At 40.3% G+C, this 15,493-nt stretch overlaps 1 protein-coding gene across 1 annotated transcript in view; it reads right to left on the reverse strand.

Annotated features, from left to right (window-relative positions):
- traf4a (tnf receptor-associated factor 4a) overlaps positions 1-14,496 on the reverse strand; it is a 51,134-nt gene extending 36,638 nt beyond the window's left edge. The window contains exon 1 of the mRNA XM_084717972.1: positions 13,928-14,496. Within this exon, the coding sequence (XP_084574098.1) occupies positions 13,928-14,070 (143 nt within the window). The 5' untranslated portion in view covers positions 14,071-14,496. The remainder of the gene's footprint in view (positions 1-13,927) is intronic.
- Between the last annotated feature and the right edge of the window lie 997 nt (positions 14,497-15,493).

Raw genomic sequence — 15,493 nt, forward strand, 5'->3', positions numbered from 1 at the left:
AATCAACTAATGGGCCCTAATTGTGGCTTAATGGTGTCTGACTCTACATTCTTCAGATGGGAGCTCATTTAATGCCCAGTTTTGAAAACCCAGTTACGCACGAAGGTTTGACACAAATCAGAAAAACAAAAACCGTCCTGCTGGAATAATTTCTGTGGGAGTGTGAACATGTGTGTGTTGCTGTGCGCTTACGCACACTGAGTCTGTCGGCTGGTTCACTGACCTGTGCACAAGGCAAACAGATTGGAGGAGGGGGTCGGGGTGAGGGGGCAGTTAGTACAATAGCAGAGGCCGAGCACTGAAATAGTTTTGAACTGAAAACCCTCAAATATCTGCTGGTTAACACCCAAACTGCAAAGACTACAAACTTGCAGAGGGGCTCACACAGTTTATGGGAACAGGAAGGAGAGCCTGTATGTGTTATGATAAACATACCTTTATCTAAGCTCTTTCACATAGCATGCATACCCGGGCACGTGTACACACTAGCCATGCTGCTCAGATCTGGGCCAACTGGCTGCCGTCCAGCAGCAGCAGCAGCAGCAGGGCTGGGTTTGGTGGCTTGGTCCCAGCATGCTCGCTGTGTGAGGGGTAAGGTACTTCGCTGCATAGCTGGAATGTTTTCCGTCTTTGTTTGGCCAGAAAGGCCGCAAGATCCGTATTAAAGGAGCTCGTATGGACGGGGACAAGTTCAGGCATGTCTACAAGAGGGGTTCTTATAGTACTGCTGTATGTCGCCGCTGATCATTTAGTGGTCATTTGATTTAAGATATTAAAATAAATCAAATGTTTTCCCACCAGGTCAAAAGAAGTTGTGGCAAAGACACATAAGTAGTCAAATGATCAACAAAATCCACTTGTTAGTTTAACTTAGTTGGAGGAGAAGACAAAGGTTAAACAAGGCTTACTGACTCAAATTTTACCTATGAGAACCAACCAAAATATCTGACATCAGAAATTCATCTGAATGCCTGATGGCTGTTCGAAAGCAGTTGATTGGTCCTCAGTGCTCCTGCACACTGGACGGCAAACGATGCAAGATGAAGTTGAAGTTTAGTCCAACTCTAAAATGAGTCATGATGCTCAAACTTCAGATGGCAAACAGCCTCAAATTGTACAATGTATGTCCACCTTTAGACTAAAAGAGGACAGCAAATAATGAGTTTTCTGGCACATTTACTTGAAAGATGACTTTAAGTGAGACTTTAAAAGATTAACAAAACCTTCTTCCTCTAACAATTAAAAAGTTGAATTCATAATAGAATTACATTCATAACAGAACCTTGCTTAATTTAATACATTTAATTTATTGTTGATATAACCTCACTCACTCTGGTAAGACCAGTAACTTGAACGCAGAGACTAAATTTAACATTATTACACAACCTGACAACAAATTTATATCGACCAACTAATCTATTAATTGACTAATTTTTTCAGGCTTAGTTTTACCACCATTTTAAGTGGTTAATGTGGCTAAATAACGGTTTATTTGATTGCAATCTGTCTGATCATCTGACCTCTCGGGTTGTTTTTAGCAATGTATCTGTGTTCCAAAATCTCTGAGTAAAATGTCGTCACAATCAGTTGAAAAAAACTACAAAAAATTACAAATAACAGTACCCAACCAAGTCTCAAATCCTTTCCCTGAAGGCCCAGAGTTTAAACTACAAAACAAATACAGATGTTCTTTGCTAACTTTCACAATTTTTGGTTTAATTTGGCCAGAAAACAACAAAAGCCTGGAGATACAACATGTCATTCACAACCAAACCAGCTGTGACGATGAGTTCAGCTCTTCACGTAACATGAAGTCAAACAGTAATTGCAGTAATTTGAAGCTGCTTTCTGTGAGTGAATTCAGGTGTCTGGAGGTTGAGTCACGACTTAAAACACTTTCTATAAACCACAAATTGCCTTTGACTAAACTTACACGTCGTTCTCGACCACAAAGACGGCGTGTGTGGTCACTGATTTGGACCAGCAGTCACGGTTCATGTAGCAGTGAAAAAGAGTTTTTTAGGACTCAGAAACGAACAAGTCGGAGCATTTAGGACGTATTCTCATGTGCAGCTGCAGCTGGCTGAACTCTCAAGGTTGCTCTGTCTTGTGAATCAAATCAAATCAGTCACTTTCAAGATCAGTTCAAAAGCGATGAATTATGCCTGAACTGGCTGTCGCTAACAAGCTCCCTCGCAGCTCACAGATGACCTGAAAGTGACGCACGGCGAGCTGCCCCGTCACAACGAGAGGCTCAAACATCTCGATGAGAAAATCCACCTAAGAAACTTTTAAGCGCCGCTCCGTCTTCAGAGAGTTTCATCCCGACGCAAGCGTCCGCTCTCGCCTCTTTACATTCGCGCACGCAGCTGTCACAGCAGCGAGTCTCATAACATATATCTGTTCGGTGCGTTCAGGGACCTCTGCAGCTGTGTGAAACGGTCAGGGCACTTTCTCTCAGAGATGTCATCATCGCAGCTGCATCTCTAAAGCCTCACAGCTTCCTCCCAGGAGACTCGCCATGATTACATTATCCTGAAACAGGATGGATAACATCTATGTGTACATGTGTCTGTCTGTCTGTCTCTGGGTAATGGACTCACTCAGAGGACAACTGTCTCTGAGCAAATTCACAAATTAGGTTAAGCATGTTTTCTCTGTAAAGGCCTTTTTGTCCATCAAAGCCACAACTAATTATGTGATAAAAAGGAAGAAAAATGCAGCATTTTGTTTGTTTTCTTTATTGCAAACTGTAGTGGGAAAGTGGAGTTTTTGTTTACAGGTGAATCAGAGCATGAAAATCACACGGCCATTAGTATGGAAGCTCATTTCCGCCAATGTGATGAAAAAGATGATCCTGTAAGTCATTACAGTGAGAAACTTTCTCCCATTGAGTTTGTATCTCAAAATAATGAGACAGTTTTGCAAATTAATGACTTACATCTCAAAATAATGAGTTGATATCTCAAAATACTGGCAAACTTTATCAAATATAATGACATATATCTCGAAATAATACGATTTTTTTAAGATAATGAATTATAATACTAAGTTGTTATTTTGAGAAGGTTTCTCACTACAGTGATTTGCAGGATCTTTTTTTAAAATCATCAGATTGGCAGAAATGAGCTTCCATATGTTTGTCATGGTGTTAGTAAGAAAAACTGACTGTGATGATCTTTCCTCTCTGGTGTTGTTGATACAAAGTGAGCGCAGACTCATTTTAAACCAGGTTTTGTGGGTCAAAGCAGCAGTTTGACTTCAGTTTTTCATGCTAGCTTTTCTAAACACAGGTAATTACTGGCTATTGAATGTCAACATCCATTTCCTTACACCCATAAAACACAGTGATTTAGGGTCGTTTCCTGTTGTTTGTTTGGGTTACGTTCTCAGGCTTTCATTTTCAGCTTAGTGCAGCTACTTTAATGTGCATCCAAGTTCAAATGTTGTTCACACTAGATCTGACATTAATTTTTGCAACTTTTTAGACGATTAATCATTAATCAAAAACAATGTATAGACTCATATAAATATAATCCCTCTAAATCATAAGTTATGACCTACTGTAAGTGTGTGGTGGTGTCAGTATCTGCAGAGACCCTTCCCTTTGCCTGTATTGTCTTATTTTCTCTTATTTTGCTTTACGTGGAACATTTTTGGCCTTCAGTCTGTTTGGAAGTGAGTGTGCAGCCATCAGCCAATAACCATGAGCAGACTTTCAGGTCGGGACTCCAGAAAAATATAGCAACCAACAGTTACATCTAGTCTCTCAAATGTGAGGATTTACTGATTCTCTCTGTCGTATATGACTGTAAACTAGAATATCTTTGGGGTTTTGGATAAGACAAGCTAATCAAATATGTTGTTTATCACTGTAAACTATTTTCTGACATCTTACAGTCAAAATTATTCATTGATTTATCAAGAAAACTTAGGATGCAGCGATTTATCGGCTGATATTCACCTGTTTTGACTGCAACTAACCCATCAGCAAACAAGGTGACATTCACCGAAGGCAGCGGCTGATGTTTATCTGTTGTGTCACAAAAGTTCTGCCCTCATTAAATGTTGCATGTTGGTTATGTGTTTTTTTCTAATTAAAATATTTTCTTTTCTCTGGCACAAAAGGGCGAATAAATAAAAACAAAAACAAAACAAACAACCACAAAGAAACATCTCAAATCAGCCAAATTGTTATTTTAAACATCATTTCAGTATTGGCCCTGAACTTCATTGTTACATTCCTTAGGAACATCTTATAATAGGCAGATTATTCAGTAATAAACACAACTGTTAACTGCAGACATAGTTCATAAACCATAACTGAACCAAACTCCACAAGTCAAAGTCCACATTTTGAATAAAACAATTGGAGTGAATGTGCTTTTGCTAAAGGGACTCTTTTTCAAACTCTAAATCTAATTTAGAAAGTACTGAGTTTGAAGCAGCAGGAAATAAACATCCATGTTGAACTTTAAATATCAGTGACTTCTCTCATATAATCACTGGTTTCAAAGTCCATGAGTGTGATGACGTGTAAAGTTCAGGAACACTCAGTCACTGCTGCTAGAATCAAGAGAAAAGAGCGGGCAGCACAGCTCGTCAGTCTGTGACTTCACAGGTAGAGCTCATCATGAGGGGAGTGTAGGTACATTTAGGCAGAATATACAGAGCACTGACTGTTCTTTTCCCAGACAAACGCCGCTGTATCTCCCAGCATTTCTTTTCTCTGCACGTGTCCCTCTTCGCCTCCTTCTATGCATTGATGTGTTAAGATTTACTGGGCTCCTTCCAGCTCCGTCACCCCAAATACATCAGCTGACAGCGGAGCTCTGAGAGGCCTTCACACAGCCTGAAGAGCAGAGCGGAGGCCTGAGGGCTTCCTCTCAGCGCAACACAACATCCCTCTGTGTGTGCAGTTCACTGACCGCCACTGTCGTCAGAGAAGGATGGGACAGCAGAGTCCCCCCAAAACTCTCCGGATCTGGACCCAGGATGCCCGCGCAGATCTTTCGGACACCTGCGGGGGACTGTGAATGTCTCTGTGATGGGACTGAGGGACGGGGACGGTAATGAACACACAGTCATTCATCAGCCATCCGTGGCTTTGCTCCCATTCAGATACAGATACCCACTGAGACACAAAGCCCCAGCTGCCTCAAGTGGCAGACTTACACACAACAGTGGGCACCAATGCAACACAGCTCCATTTAACGCTTTAAGAAACGCCCCGTCGCAGTAGCCTCTATACATCCCTCTGCACGGCTGCGCGCACAATGGACAGAAGTGGATCCATCATGTGTTTAAAGGAGTGAAATGGCCCAGATTAGCACATGTTGACAGAACTGTTGCTTGATTTAAATCACTTTTTACAGCTTTACGGTCACTTATCAGACATTAATCACAACAACTTTTGGCTCTTTTTTTTACTCTGGCAGGTGTTTGTCCTCCAGCAACACACTTGTCTCTTCAGCTCTGTAGAGGAGCAGTCTGACATTTCGGGAAAACAGGCCTAATTACTTTCTTGCAGAGAGTTAGATGAGAAGATTGACACCGCTCTCGTGTCTTTACAGAAAATATGAAGCTCCAAGCAGACAGTTAGCTTTGCTTAGCATAAAGTCAAGAGGGAAATCTGTCTCCCAGCGCCTCTAAAAATCAGTATAACCTTAGAAGTCCCAAACCGGAACCTAGGTTATAGCTACTATAGTTACTTTGAATAAATGGGTTTGAACATTGTTAGAAACATTTGGGACAATTTAAATACACAACTAAACAAATTATATAACATATTTCTAGTGTTCTTAGACATTTTTATGCAGAAATGTTACATATTATGGCTTTAAGTGTATCATATGCACATGCAGGAACTTATGCACACAACACAGTCGTTTTCATCAGGACAGGGGACAATTATTTACCGAGTGCATTTTTCAACAACACGGACGCCTTGAGTGCAGCATTTTTGTTGTCAGGTACTTCATGAAGGAAGGAACTCTTTATAAATGAACGACTTCCTCTTTAGCATAACAGCTAACCGTTAGCACGCTGACAGGTTCTGTCAGAAGAAGCAAGCATGTATGAAACCAGTTTATTTTATTTTATTAATTTCACCTTTATTTAACCAGGAAAGTTGTTAAGAACAAATTCTTATGTACAATGGTGGCCTGGCAAGAGACAGAAAACTGGACATTTTATTGTTTTACAGATATTTGTCAGGACTTGGGACACCTGATTTGAAAGTGTGACGTGTGGTTGCTGTAGATTATATGACAGATTATTTTTGTGGCAGCCAGCAGAGACTCAGGCAAAGAAAGTTTTTGTATGGATTAAACAAACAAGAAACAAGGTGTTAATTAGTTTTTAGTGCAGCTTAGTGAATTCTGTTACCTTTGGACAGACCCAGGCTGGATGTTTACCCCTGTTTCCAGTCTAAACTAAGATAAGCTAGCTGTAGCTTTATATTATCTTTATATTATATATTACATTATCCTTTGCTCAATGACACCAAAAAATAAACTGCCTACTCCAACTTTAATAGATTAACAGCATTTAATACAAAAGATAGGACCAGCCAGAGGAATTTTACACAACCTGGCAACCACAGTGTTGGGTTAATACAGCCTTATAACTGATCTGTAATGTATTAGGAAATGATTTCTTGATCCGAAGCTGAAATTAGTTGATTCAATTATTGAATTATTTTGATCCGTGATTAATTGTCTAAGTTGTTTACCTTGCAACAGTGTTTGATCCCGGTTACTCCAATGAGTAAATTAATGATTTTTTGCTTTTTGGGAGACCGAAACGTGACCATGATGGCCATTTTTCATTCATTTTCATCCATTTAATTTTTCTGACATTTTATGCACTAAACAGTTAACCTAAACAGATTTATTGAAAATGAAAATAATTGTTAGTTGCAGCCCTAAATGACTGATTTATGAACCATAATAAACCCTTCATTGCGATGACGTCAGAAAGTAGTGTTGATTCATTTCTTCCTACATTATGAAATAAGACAGACAGCTGCAGGTGGAAGACGAAGAATAAAAGAGGAAGCGAGGCGTTCGACTGTAGTTCTTATAATGCTGGTGATTGAGCATCAGGGTATTCAGACTATCAAAGCGTGGGAGAGTGCAGCGGAAGAAGTGAGTATCACCTACATCAGTGAGGAGAGAAAAGACCACGCTACACACAGGAGATGTATCAAAGTTACGATGAATCACGGCCCATTCCAAAGAAAACACTCCCCTGGCTTTTGGACAGTGAATAATCGAGCCGTGAAAAACTCTCGTATTAGCCCACTTTGGAGTTCCTCGTGACTCCGGGTAAGTCAGCAGTTTGCAGCGCGACACGACTGCGTGGGGGCCTGTAGGAAGACGCTCCCGAGCCGAACAAACCAATTACATCCCTGTCAGGGCCGTGGCACAGCACTGCATCATCCCCGCAGAGACGCCGCTGTCACATCGCATGGCTTTACTGCGGCTCAGGAAGACCCACGACTGATGAGCCGTGAGACCTGGCATGAGTGGCACGGCCATAAGCCCTGCCATTAAGTGTTGATTCTCCTTTATTAAAGAGGCAGTGTTGCAAAACAAAAGGCCTGCCTGGTCAGCACACACTGAGCTGTTGAAGCATGTGACTCATATTTGATTGCAGTGAGTGTTGAAGCTGCATGGACGGCCTGCCGTGACTTTTCCCTCGGAGCTGCAGGGGCAGCAGCCTCCAGGACTGCTGTTAAGTATTTAAACATTCCTCCAGACCCGGGGCGGAAACACAGCCCATTAGCATCACATGCTAACATGCCTGTGGACACAGAGGAGGTGCAGCGTAGAGACATGGGAAACTAAGAACAATTCATGTGTTTCTTCTCAGGAAGTCACACTTTATTTTGACAACCTTTGAAGTGAAGAGATTAAACCTTTTCAAAATAAGTCAGTGTGACTGAGAACTGTGTAACACTAATAAACAGTATACATAAACATTTAATAAATGGTTATAACACACTATAATGTAGTTGTAAGCAGATACAAGCGTTTATTTACGTTCTTGTCAACAACTATTGACTCCTGTGAAGCACCCATAAGTGGAGGCAGATAAAAAATGACAATATGGTAGAACACAGTTAATAATAGGAAATATGTCTTCATAGGAGAAGTTATAACTGTTGACACAACACATTAACACTTAAAATATCTTTATATCCATCTTATACAGTGTTTGTAAAACATATTTTGCATTATTTCAATCTTTATAATGACTTATAACCATTAATAACTATAGCCTTGAGCATTAATAACTCTTAATTAGTCACTTATTGGTGTATAAACAGATAATGAATGACAATATAATACAAATAGTTGTAATAATGTAAATAATGTCTTCAGGAGAAGTTATAATTGTTGACAACTACATTACTGAACATTTTTATCTGCCTAAAACTACATTATAGTGCGTTATAACTTGTTCATGGGTTGTTTATATACTGTTTATATATGCTAAGTTAAAGTAAAGTGTTACACGATTAGGAAATATTTGAACGACTTTTGAAAAGTGATGATTAACACTGAAGCAATGCCGTGCAGCAGCAGCAGCATTCTTGTGCGGCTTGTTGCGACAGAGCGCTGGACTCTGGAGACGTCAACGGAGCTGTCAGTGTAAAAGTGGGCAGAGTCGCCTGGCAAGCCCGGGCTGGATGTTACACAGCCACCAATAATTACAGGAAAGGATCAACCCGGTTGCACAATGGGTGAAGCATTAGCTAACAAACTGTCTGTCAGCCTCGATAAACTCCAACTCTCCTCACAAAAGATGCGCGCGCTGGATGGCCCAGCAGAGAGCCGAAAGTGGCCTCAACTGGCACACTTTGTTAATTAGAGAGGTGAAGATGCAGCCGGTCGCCTCGGCCGAGGTTTTGTTTAGAGTCAGGAAGTAGAAGAAATGCTGAGGTATCACCTGATCTGTTGATATAAATGTTTATTTGAGATATATTCATCCCGACAGGCTTACTTAACTGGAAGACAACTTGAGCTTATGTCAAGATCTTATTGATTGAAACAACTTGTTCAGACGTCTCACAATCTGATGTAAAATCTGAGACAAGTTTTTAATAAGGCACTCTTTATTAAAAGTCCTAAAGTTGTAACTAATGATTAAAAAAAAAACATTTACTAATAATTTGAAGATGAATTATAAGCCTTCACAAGAACAAATTTTGTGTTGCCAGGTTGTTAAAAATCTCACTAGCGGGTGTTTTCCTTTCCATCTGATAATAATGCAGGTATAAACATTATAATCCATTATTCAGTGCTACATGTCTGCACCTTTAAGTCTAAATAAGTCATTAATAAAAAGGTTTAATCATCAAATCTGCAGTTTTAAGTGTACATAACTCAATAATAAAACCATTTAAGCATCAAGTCTGCCATTTTTAGTGTTATTAAGTCAATAATAGACCTTTATTCATCATGGTTACAATTATAAATGTTGATAAGTCATTAATAAAGAGTTTTAATCATCAGATATGCAGTTATAAATGTTGATATGGCATTAATAAAGACTTTAAATCATAATGTCTGTTGTTATGAATGATTGTCATGTTAAAGTCAGCCATTATAAAATGTAAATAAGTCATTAATAAAGCGTTTTAATCATCTAATAAATGGTAATAATGTCCAAGTCGGCCATCATACCTGTAAATAAGTCATTAATGAAGAGTTTTAATCATTATATCTACAGTGTTGATAAATTAATTCTGGTCCAGATTTTTCTAGAAATTAGTAGTCAAACAATCTCACCCATCAAACGGTCTTACTGATGATTTATAGCATAAGTTAATGATTTATTAACCTCAGACCTCAGTTAGACAGTGGTATTGTTCCTCGTAGACGCACACGTCTCACAGCTGTTAGGGGTTTAGATGATGCAGGTCAGACTGGGAGGAATCATCTTCACATCTCCACTCACATCCCGACTAAACTGAAACAGTTGCTCAACAAAAAGTTTCTGAAGTTGGGAAACTTTTGGTAAATTTAGTCAGTCTGTGGGAGTCAAAAAAAAAAGAGTGTAAACTGGAGGACGAGGCAAGGCGGAGGCGGGCAGGATGAGGCAGACAAAGCGTCGGGCCAAACTCATTGATCAGCAGCGAACGCTGTTCCTCCCTCGCCTCTCTTTGTTCATCTGTGCTGCTGCTTTTCAACCACATGCAATTTGCTGGTGTTTAGTGAGCCAGAGGAGGCTTCCTGATGACTCAAGGTGCAAACTGGGAACCCACGACAGAGCTGCTAATGTATTCAGAGCATGAATTCACATCCCCGCCATGTCTCTCCTGTCAAGCAGCAGACTGTTTCTCTGATGCGGGCGGGCTGTGAAAAGCATGAAAAGTTGATGCGGGATAGTTCACGATTAGATCAGATATCCTTCTTTCCTGATTCCAAATGTTGTTTTATTTGCTCGTGAGTTTCCCCTCAGGGTGTCTTCAAGTTTCATCAAGTAAAACCGAAGACGTTTTAAGATCTTTTTCAGAGCCGGCTGCAGTTACAATAACACCGAGACTGAAATAAAACTGCAGAGATTGAGTTGATTTCTCACTGTACAGCACATGAAGAAACCACAGTGTGTTTTTATTATGGGCTGTAAAGCCGACTTTAACAATTACAATGCTATATTTAAGTATATTTGAGAGCTTTGAGGCTGTAATTTCTCCACAGAGAGTGACTCAAACAAACATGAGCAAACATAAAGTTTCTGTTTTGTCTTTTCTTTGTTATCTTTTATCACTGAAACTCTGATTTTCTTCACATTAACATCAGTGTTTGTCTGCAACACCCAGGCTGCTCCTCTATATCAGATCTGACTCAATAATCGGAATACAAAACACGTCTGCTCCGTGTGTGGCGATAAAGAATATCTCCTGATTATCTTGTCCATACAACTATGCCCAGCCTGCATGAACCTACAAGAAACCATGAACTCGCAGGCTTCTGAGAGGAAGTAAGCAAACCTAAACATATCCAAATTCAACACCCAGGGCTGCAACAGATTAATATTTCCACAATCAATTAGTCTGCTGATTATTTTCTCAATTTATCAGTTAGAAATTGTTCAGACAGTGAAATGTCCATCACAGTTTTGCAGAGTCCAAAGTGACAAATCTGAATGTTCATTTTGTCTGACCAGCGCACCAAAACCCAAAGATATCCACTTTACAATGTAATGTGACAACGAAAAGTAAGAAATCTTTATGTCTGAGGGGATGACAACATTGATTATTGATTTCCCTGCCTTGGCTGGACAATAAATTTGTAAATTTGTGTTGTTACATTGCAGCATCGGTGTCTTGCCTTGAACTGTAGGTGAACGATGGGCTAACGTTACTTTTTTGGGAGATATGATGGTGATTTTTTATATTATAGAAAACTTATAATGTACTGCAGGAGGATTTGTGTTTATGTACTAAAATGGGTCACCCAAATACTGTTATTGGAAAGATGCAGCTTTTATATTTTATATTACTCTTGTAATCTGATTTTTTCTTCTGACTGCTTGTTTTACAGTAATCGATGAAAAAGTCACAAATACCATCAAACAGCAGCAAACTGAGGATGCAACAGATTGAGATGCATCTAGAATTGCTATGTATTTGCATCTTTGACAGGTGAATCATTATCGAATCGTGAACCCAGTGAAGATTCACTCCTTTATTCTATATGCATGATATCAACCCCCTCAAAGACCTCTGCACACAGAGAACAGTGTGATTGACTCCTCATAAAATACCACACAAAGAGAGGATAAATTAACCGTCTGCTCCATCTTATAGAGGTTTACTTAATGACAAGGCGACACTTTGCAGGTATGTTGTTGTTGTTGGTATTAAAACTGGGCTTCACATGAGTTTCCTTTGTGTGTGTGTGATAATTATTGACTGTTTCAGGACAGAGGAGTCTTCCGAGAGATACAACAAAGACTCTCTTTCTACAGGTCTTCACACAGACTTCAATGTTCAGCAGATTAGGAGGTGAGGAGGGGCGCAGACTCAATAACACACACACACAGACACACAAACACACACACACACACACTTCTCAGCCTCATCATCCTCAACCCCACTGACCCATGAAGACTCAGCCACCCTGGGGGCAAAAACACAGACAGGATGGGGAGGCAGAGGCCCTCTGCAGGACACCAACACCACGACATCAAAGACATCAGTGCTTGATCATTTCAAACTAATGATCTAATTAGTTAAAACAGACGAAATCTGCAAAAGATACAAACAACAACGTGCATTATTGCAAACCTCATGTTTTGACTCATGGATGACGCAGCAGCCACATCAAAAACCATCTCCTTTGTCAGAACAATGACAACGTCCTCGTCCTTTTTTGCACAGTGTTAAAGATTTCATACAGTCTTCACACTGTTTTGTTTTTTTTATACAAGGACTCCAAACAACTATTTTCTCTATTAATAGCTTTGGTCTAAAAATGTCTAAAAATTGAGAAAAATGTTGGTCGTTGTTTTCCAAAGCCTAAGACTACCCAAAAATATTCACCTTATTATCACAGAGGAGAAAAGAAACCAGAAAATAATCACATTTCAGAAGTTAGCCACGTTTTTTTTGCTAGCTAGGAAACAATTTAATGTTGTTTTAAAAACTTTTTATCTAGCTAGCAAACAAGGCAACATTTTTTTTATCCAGCTAGAAAACATAACTATTTTCAAAATTTTAGCTAGCTAGGAAACAACCTGACCTCTTTTTGAAAACTTTATAGCCAGCCAACAAACAATGTGAGACATTGTTATCTTTTTAGCTAGCTAGCAAACGATGCAATGCTTTGTTAAGAAATACAGAGCAGCGTAAAGTTAACAAGGGGGGCTCTTCTATACTTTCAGTTTTCAATCTGGATTTACTCATTTTAAACCTAATTTCGCTGAACTCTTGGTTTAAATTATGGCAAACTAGCACTCAGGTGTCAGAAGCTAACAATGCTATTTGCACCCAGAATGTAAACAGCCAATGCAGCTATTTACACCAGGGTGTATGTATGTAGCATAGCAGACAGTCACCCATGTGTCTGCAGCCAACAATGATTTTTGCACATGGGGTGTAAAGAGACAGTGTAACTATTTGCACCAGATAGGCTATTTACACCCAGGTACATATATCTTAGCCATGCCAGAGTCAAGTACCCACGTGTCCTTCGCCAACAATGCTATTTACACCCAGCCACATTGGCTATTTACACCTGCATGGCAGAGACAAACTATGATCTTTTTCTAAAACTAATCAAGTAGTTTTGTTGCTTTATTCAAACTGCAACTGAAAACTAAAAATAATAATAAAAGCACAAAAATTAATAAGTCAGCTGGGCTTAAAAATAGTGAGTCAACACTAACTTCTTACTTCACACAGCACTTGAGACCCAGAGTCCTCTGTGTTTAACCCATCCACTCACCCCAAACAGCCTCTTCTCAACGCTGAATTTGATCTTTCGAGCAAAACCAGGCAATCAAGCGCAAATAGCACAACAGCTCTTTTCACTCGGGTGCAAACAGACAATTAATCTTTGACGGTGCCACCCAGTCACCGGCTCATAAAGGCAACAGATCCTTGCAATACGTGTGGAGCAGAAATATCACCTGCATGTAGCAGGAGGAGGGTTGTTGAGTGCAGGAGCTGTTTACCAGGCCTCATGTTTGCACTGTCACTGTGTCATCGTGTCAGAACACACTAAAAATATCTAATTCTGAGGAAAGGTGAGCAGGACACACCTACACATCCTTTATTTACTGTCGCTGCTCGACCGAAACTAGACGAGGAAGGTTGTCCGCTCCGGTATCGCCTGCAGAGAGGTGGATCTCCCTCTAAACACACAGACAAAAACACACACACACACACACACACACACACACACCCTCCTACCTTAGAAATTCTTGCAGACAGGTGTCACAGAACCGATGTCCACAGGTAGACACTTGGACCGGCTCCCGCATCGCCTTGCTGCAGAGCGGACACTGGAAGCGTCTCTTTGGCTTCTCCAGAAACTTGTAATCAAACCCGGGCATGGCTGCACCGTGTGTCTCGGCCTCTCAGCTGCAGGTTAAAAAAAAAAGGTAGAAATGTCCTCTTTAAATCCTCCTCCGCCCCGCTGAAAACGGGGCTATTTAGCTGCACTGCCGCCTAAGCCGATGAGGGGTTCATATCACGTCCCTTCTCCTTCTCCTTCTTCTTCTTCCTCCTCCTCCTCCTCCTCCAAGCAGACACCGACCGATCGGCGAGTCGTGCCCCGGCTTCTGCTCCAGCAGCCCGGCGACAAAGCAGCGACACAGTCCGGGGGGGGTGGGTGGTGGAAATTCTGCAGGGGATGATCGCAGATTCCTCCTGTTTCTCCTTCTGCTGTGTGCAGGTTTGAAACAGCTCAGGGTTAACGTGTGGCCCTCTCCTCTCTGTCTCGTCTTCCTCCTCCTCCTCCTCGGTGGATGCAGCACTGACACACTGAGCACAATGCAATAACCCCTCCGTCTGTTTAGGTGCACCTAAAGAGTCCCGCCTCCTCCTCCTCCTCCTCCATGCAGGCAGGAGGAGTCAAGAAGCTGAAACACTCTGATGATCACACCATTTTATCTCTCTGATCTCCCTTTATGGATCTTTAATGGAGCTTTTGTGCGGCTGCAGCGGCCTCTAATGAAATGCATTGTTTGTTTTGCATGCTGAATTTTTAATATTTATTTTTTTAAATTGCCAGATTCGCGCTTGTATATCTGAGTGAATGCACACAAACAGATCATTAATTCATAAATATTTAACACACAGCTCTAATAAGTAAATGCGTAAATGAGGATGTTTTGTTGTCAAGCTTTAAGTCAAATAAATATAAAAACAGCCCTGCCACAGATGCCTACTGCAGAGTCAGAGGTGACAGCTGCCCTCTGCTGGTCAAACACACACAAAATATACACAAATACAGTATTTTCCTCCTGTATTTCATGATAAAATGTTGCTTTTATACATGATAAAAATGCACTCATTCAATCAAATAAACTGAGGATCATTTAATGGCAGTAGAAATGAAGAGGCACATCCTCACATTGAGATCATTTTTCACCTGCTGTATTGCCACCAGATTACATCATCATTACATCATCATACAAGACAACAATGGTAAACGATCCATGTCCTCAGAAAAGGTGTGGACAGCTTAAATAAGGACCATAAACTTAAAAAAAAGGGAATTATGTTTTGAAGCACAAGTGGTTTCTCACCAGAATCATGCTGAAAGAAATGCATAGCAATCTAAAGTGTGAAAGGAGTTACGATAACAATAGTTAGAATAATTATATCAGCTGATAATTACACGGATTAATGTGTGATTAAAGTGAGGATAATGAGGACTGTGTGGGCAAAACAAAGCAAAGATGATCACACTGTCACTGAGAAATACTATAGGTTAGTTAATAATCTTCTGCAGCTGATGTACAACTTGTTTTA

The sequence above is a fragment of the Lutjanus erythropterus genome, chromosome 4 (assembly GCF_056507025.1).
Source record: "Lutjanus erythropterus isolate fLutEry1 chromosome 4, fLutEry1.hap2, whole genome shotgun sequence".
Classification (NCBI taxonomy): Eukaryota; Metazoa; Chordata; class Actinopteri; order Lutjaniformes; family Lutjanidae; genus Lutjanus; species Lutjanus erythropterus.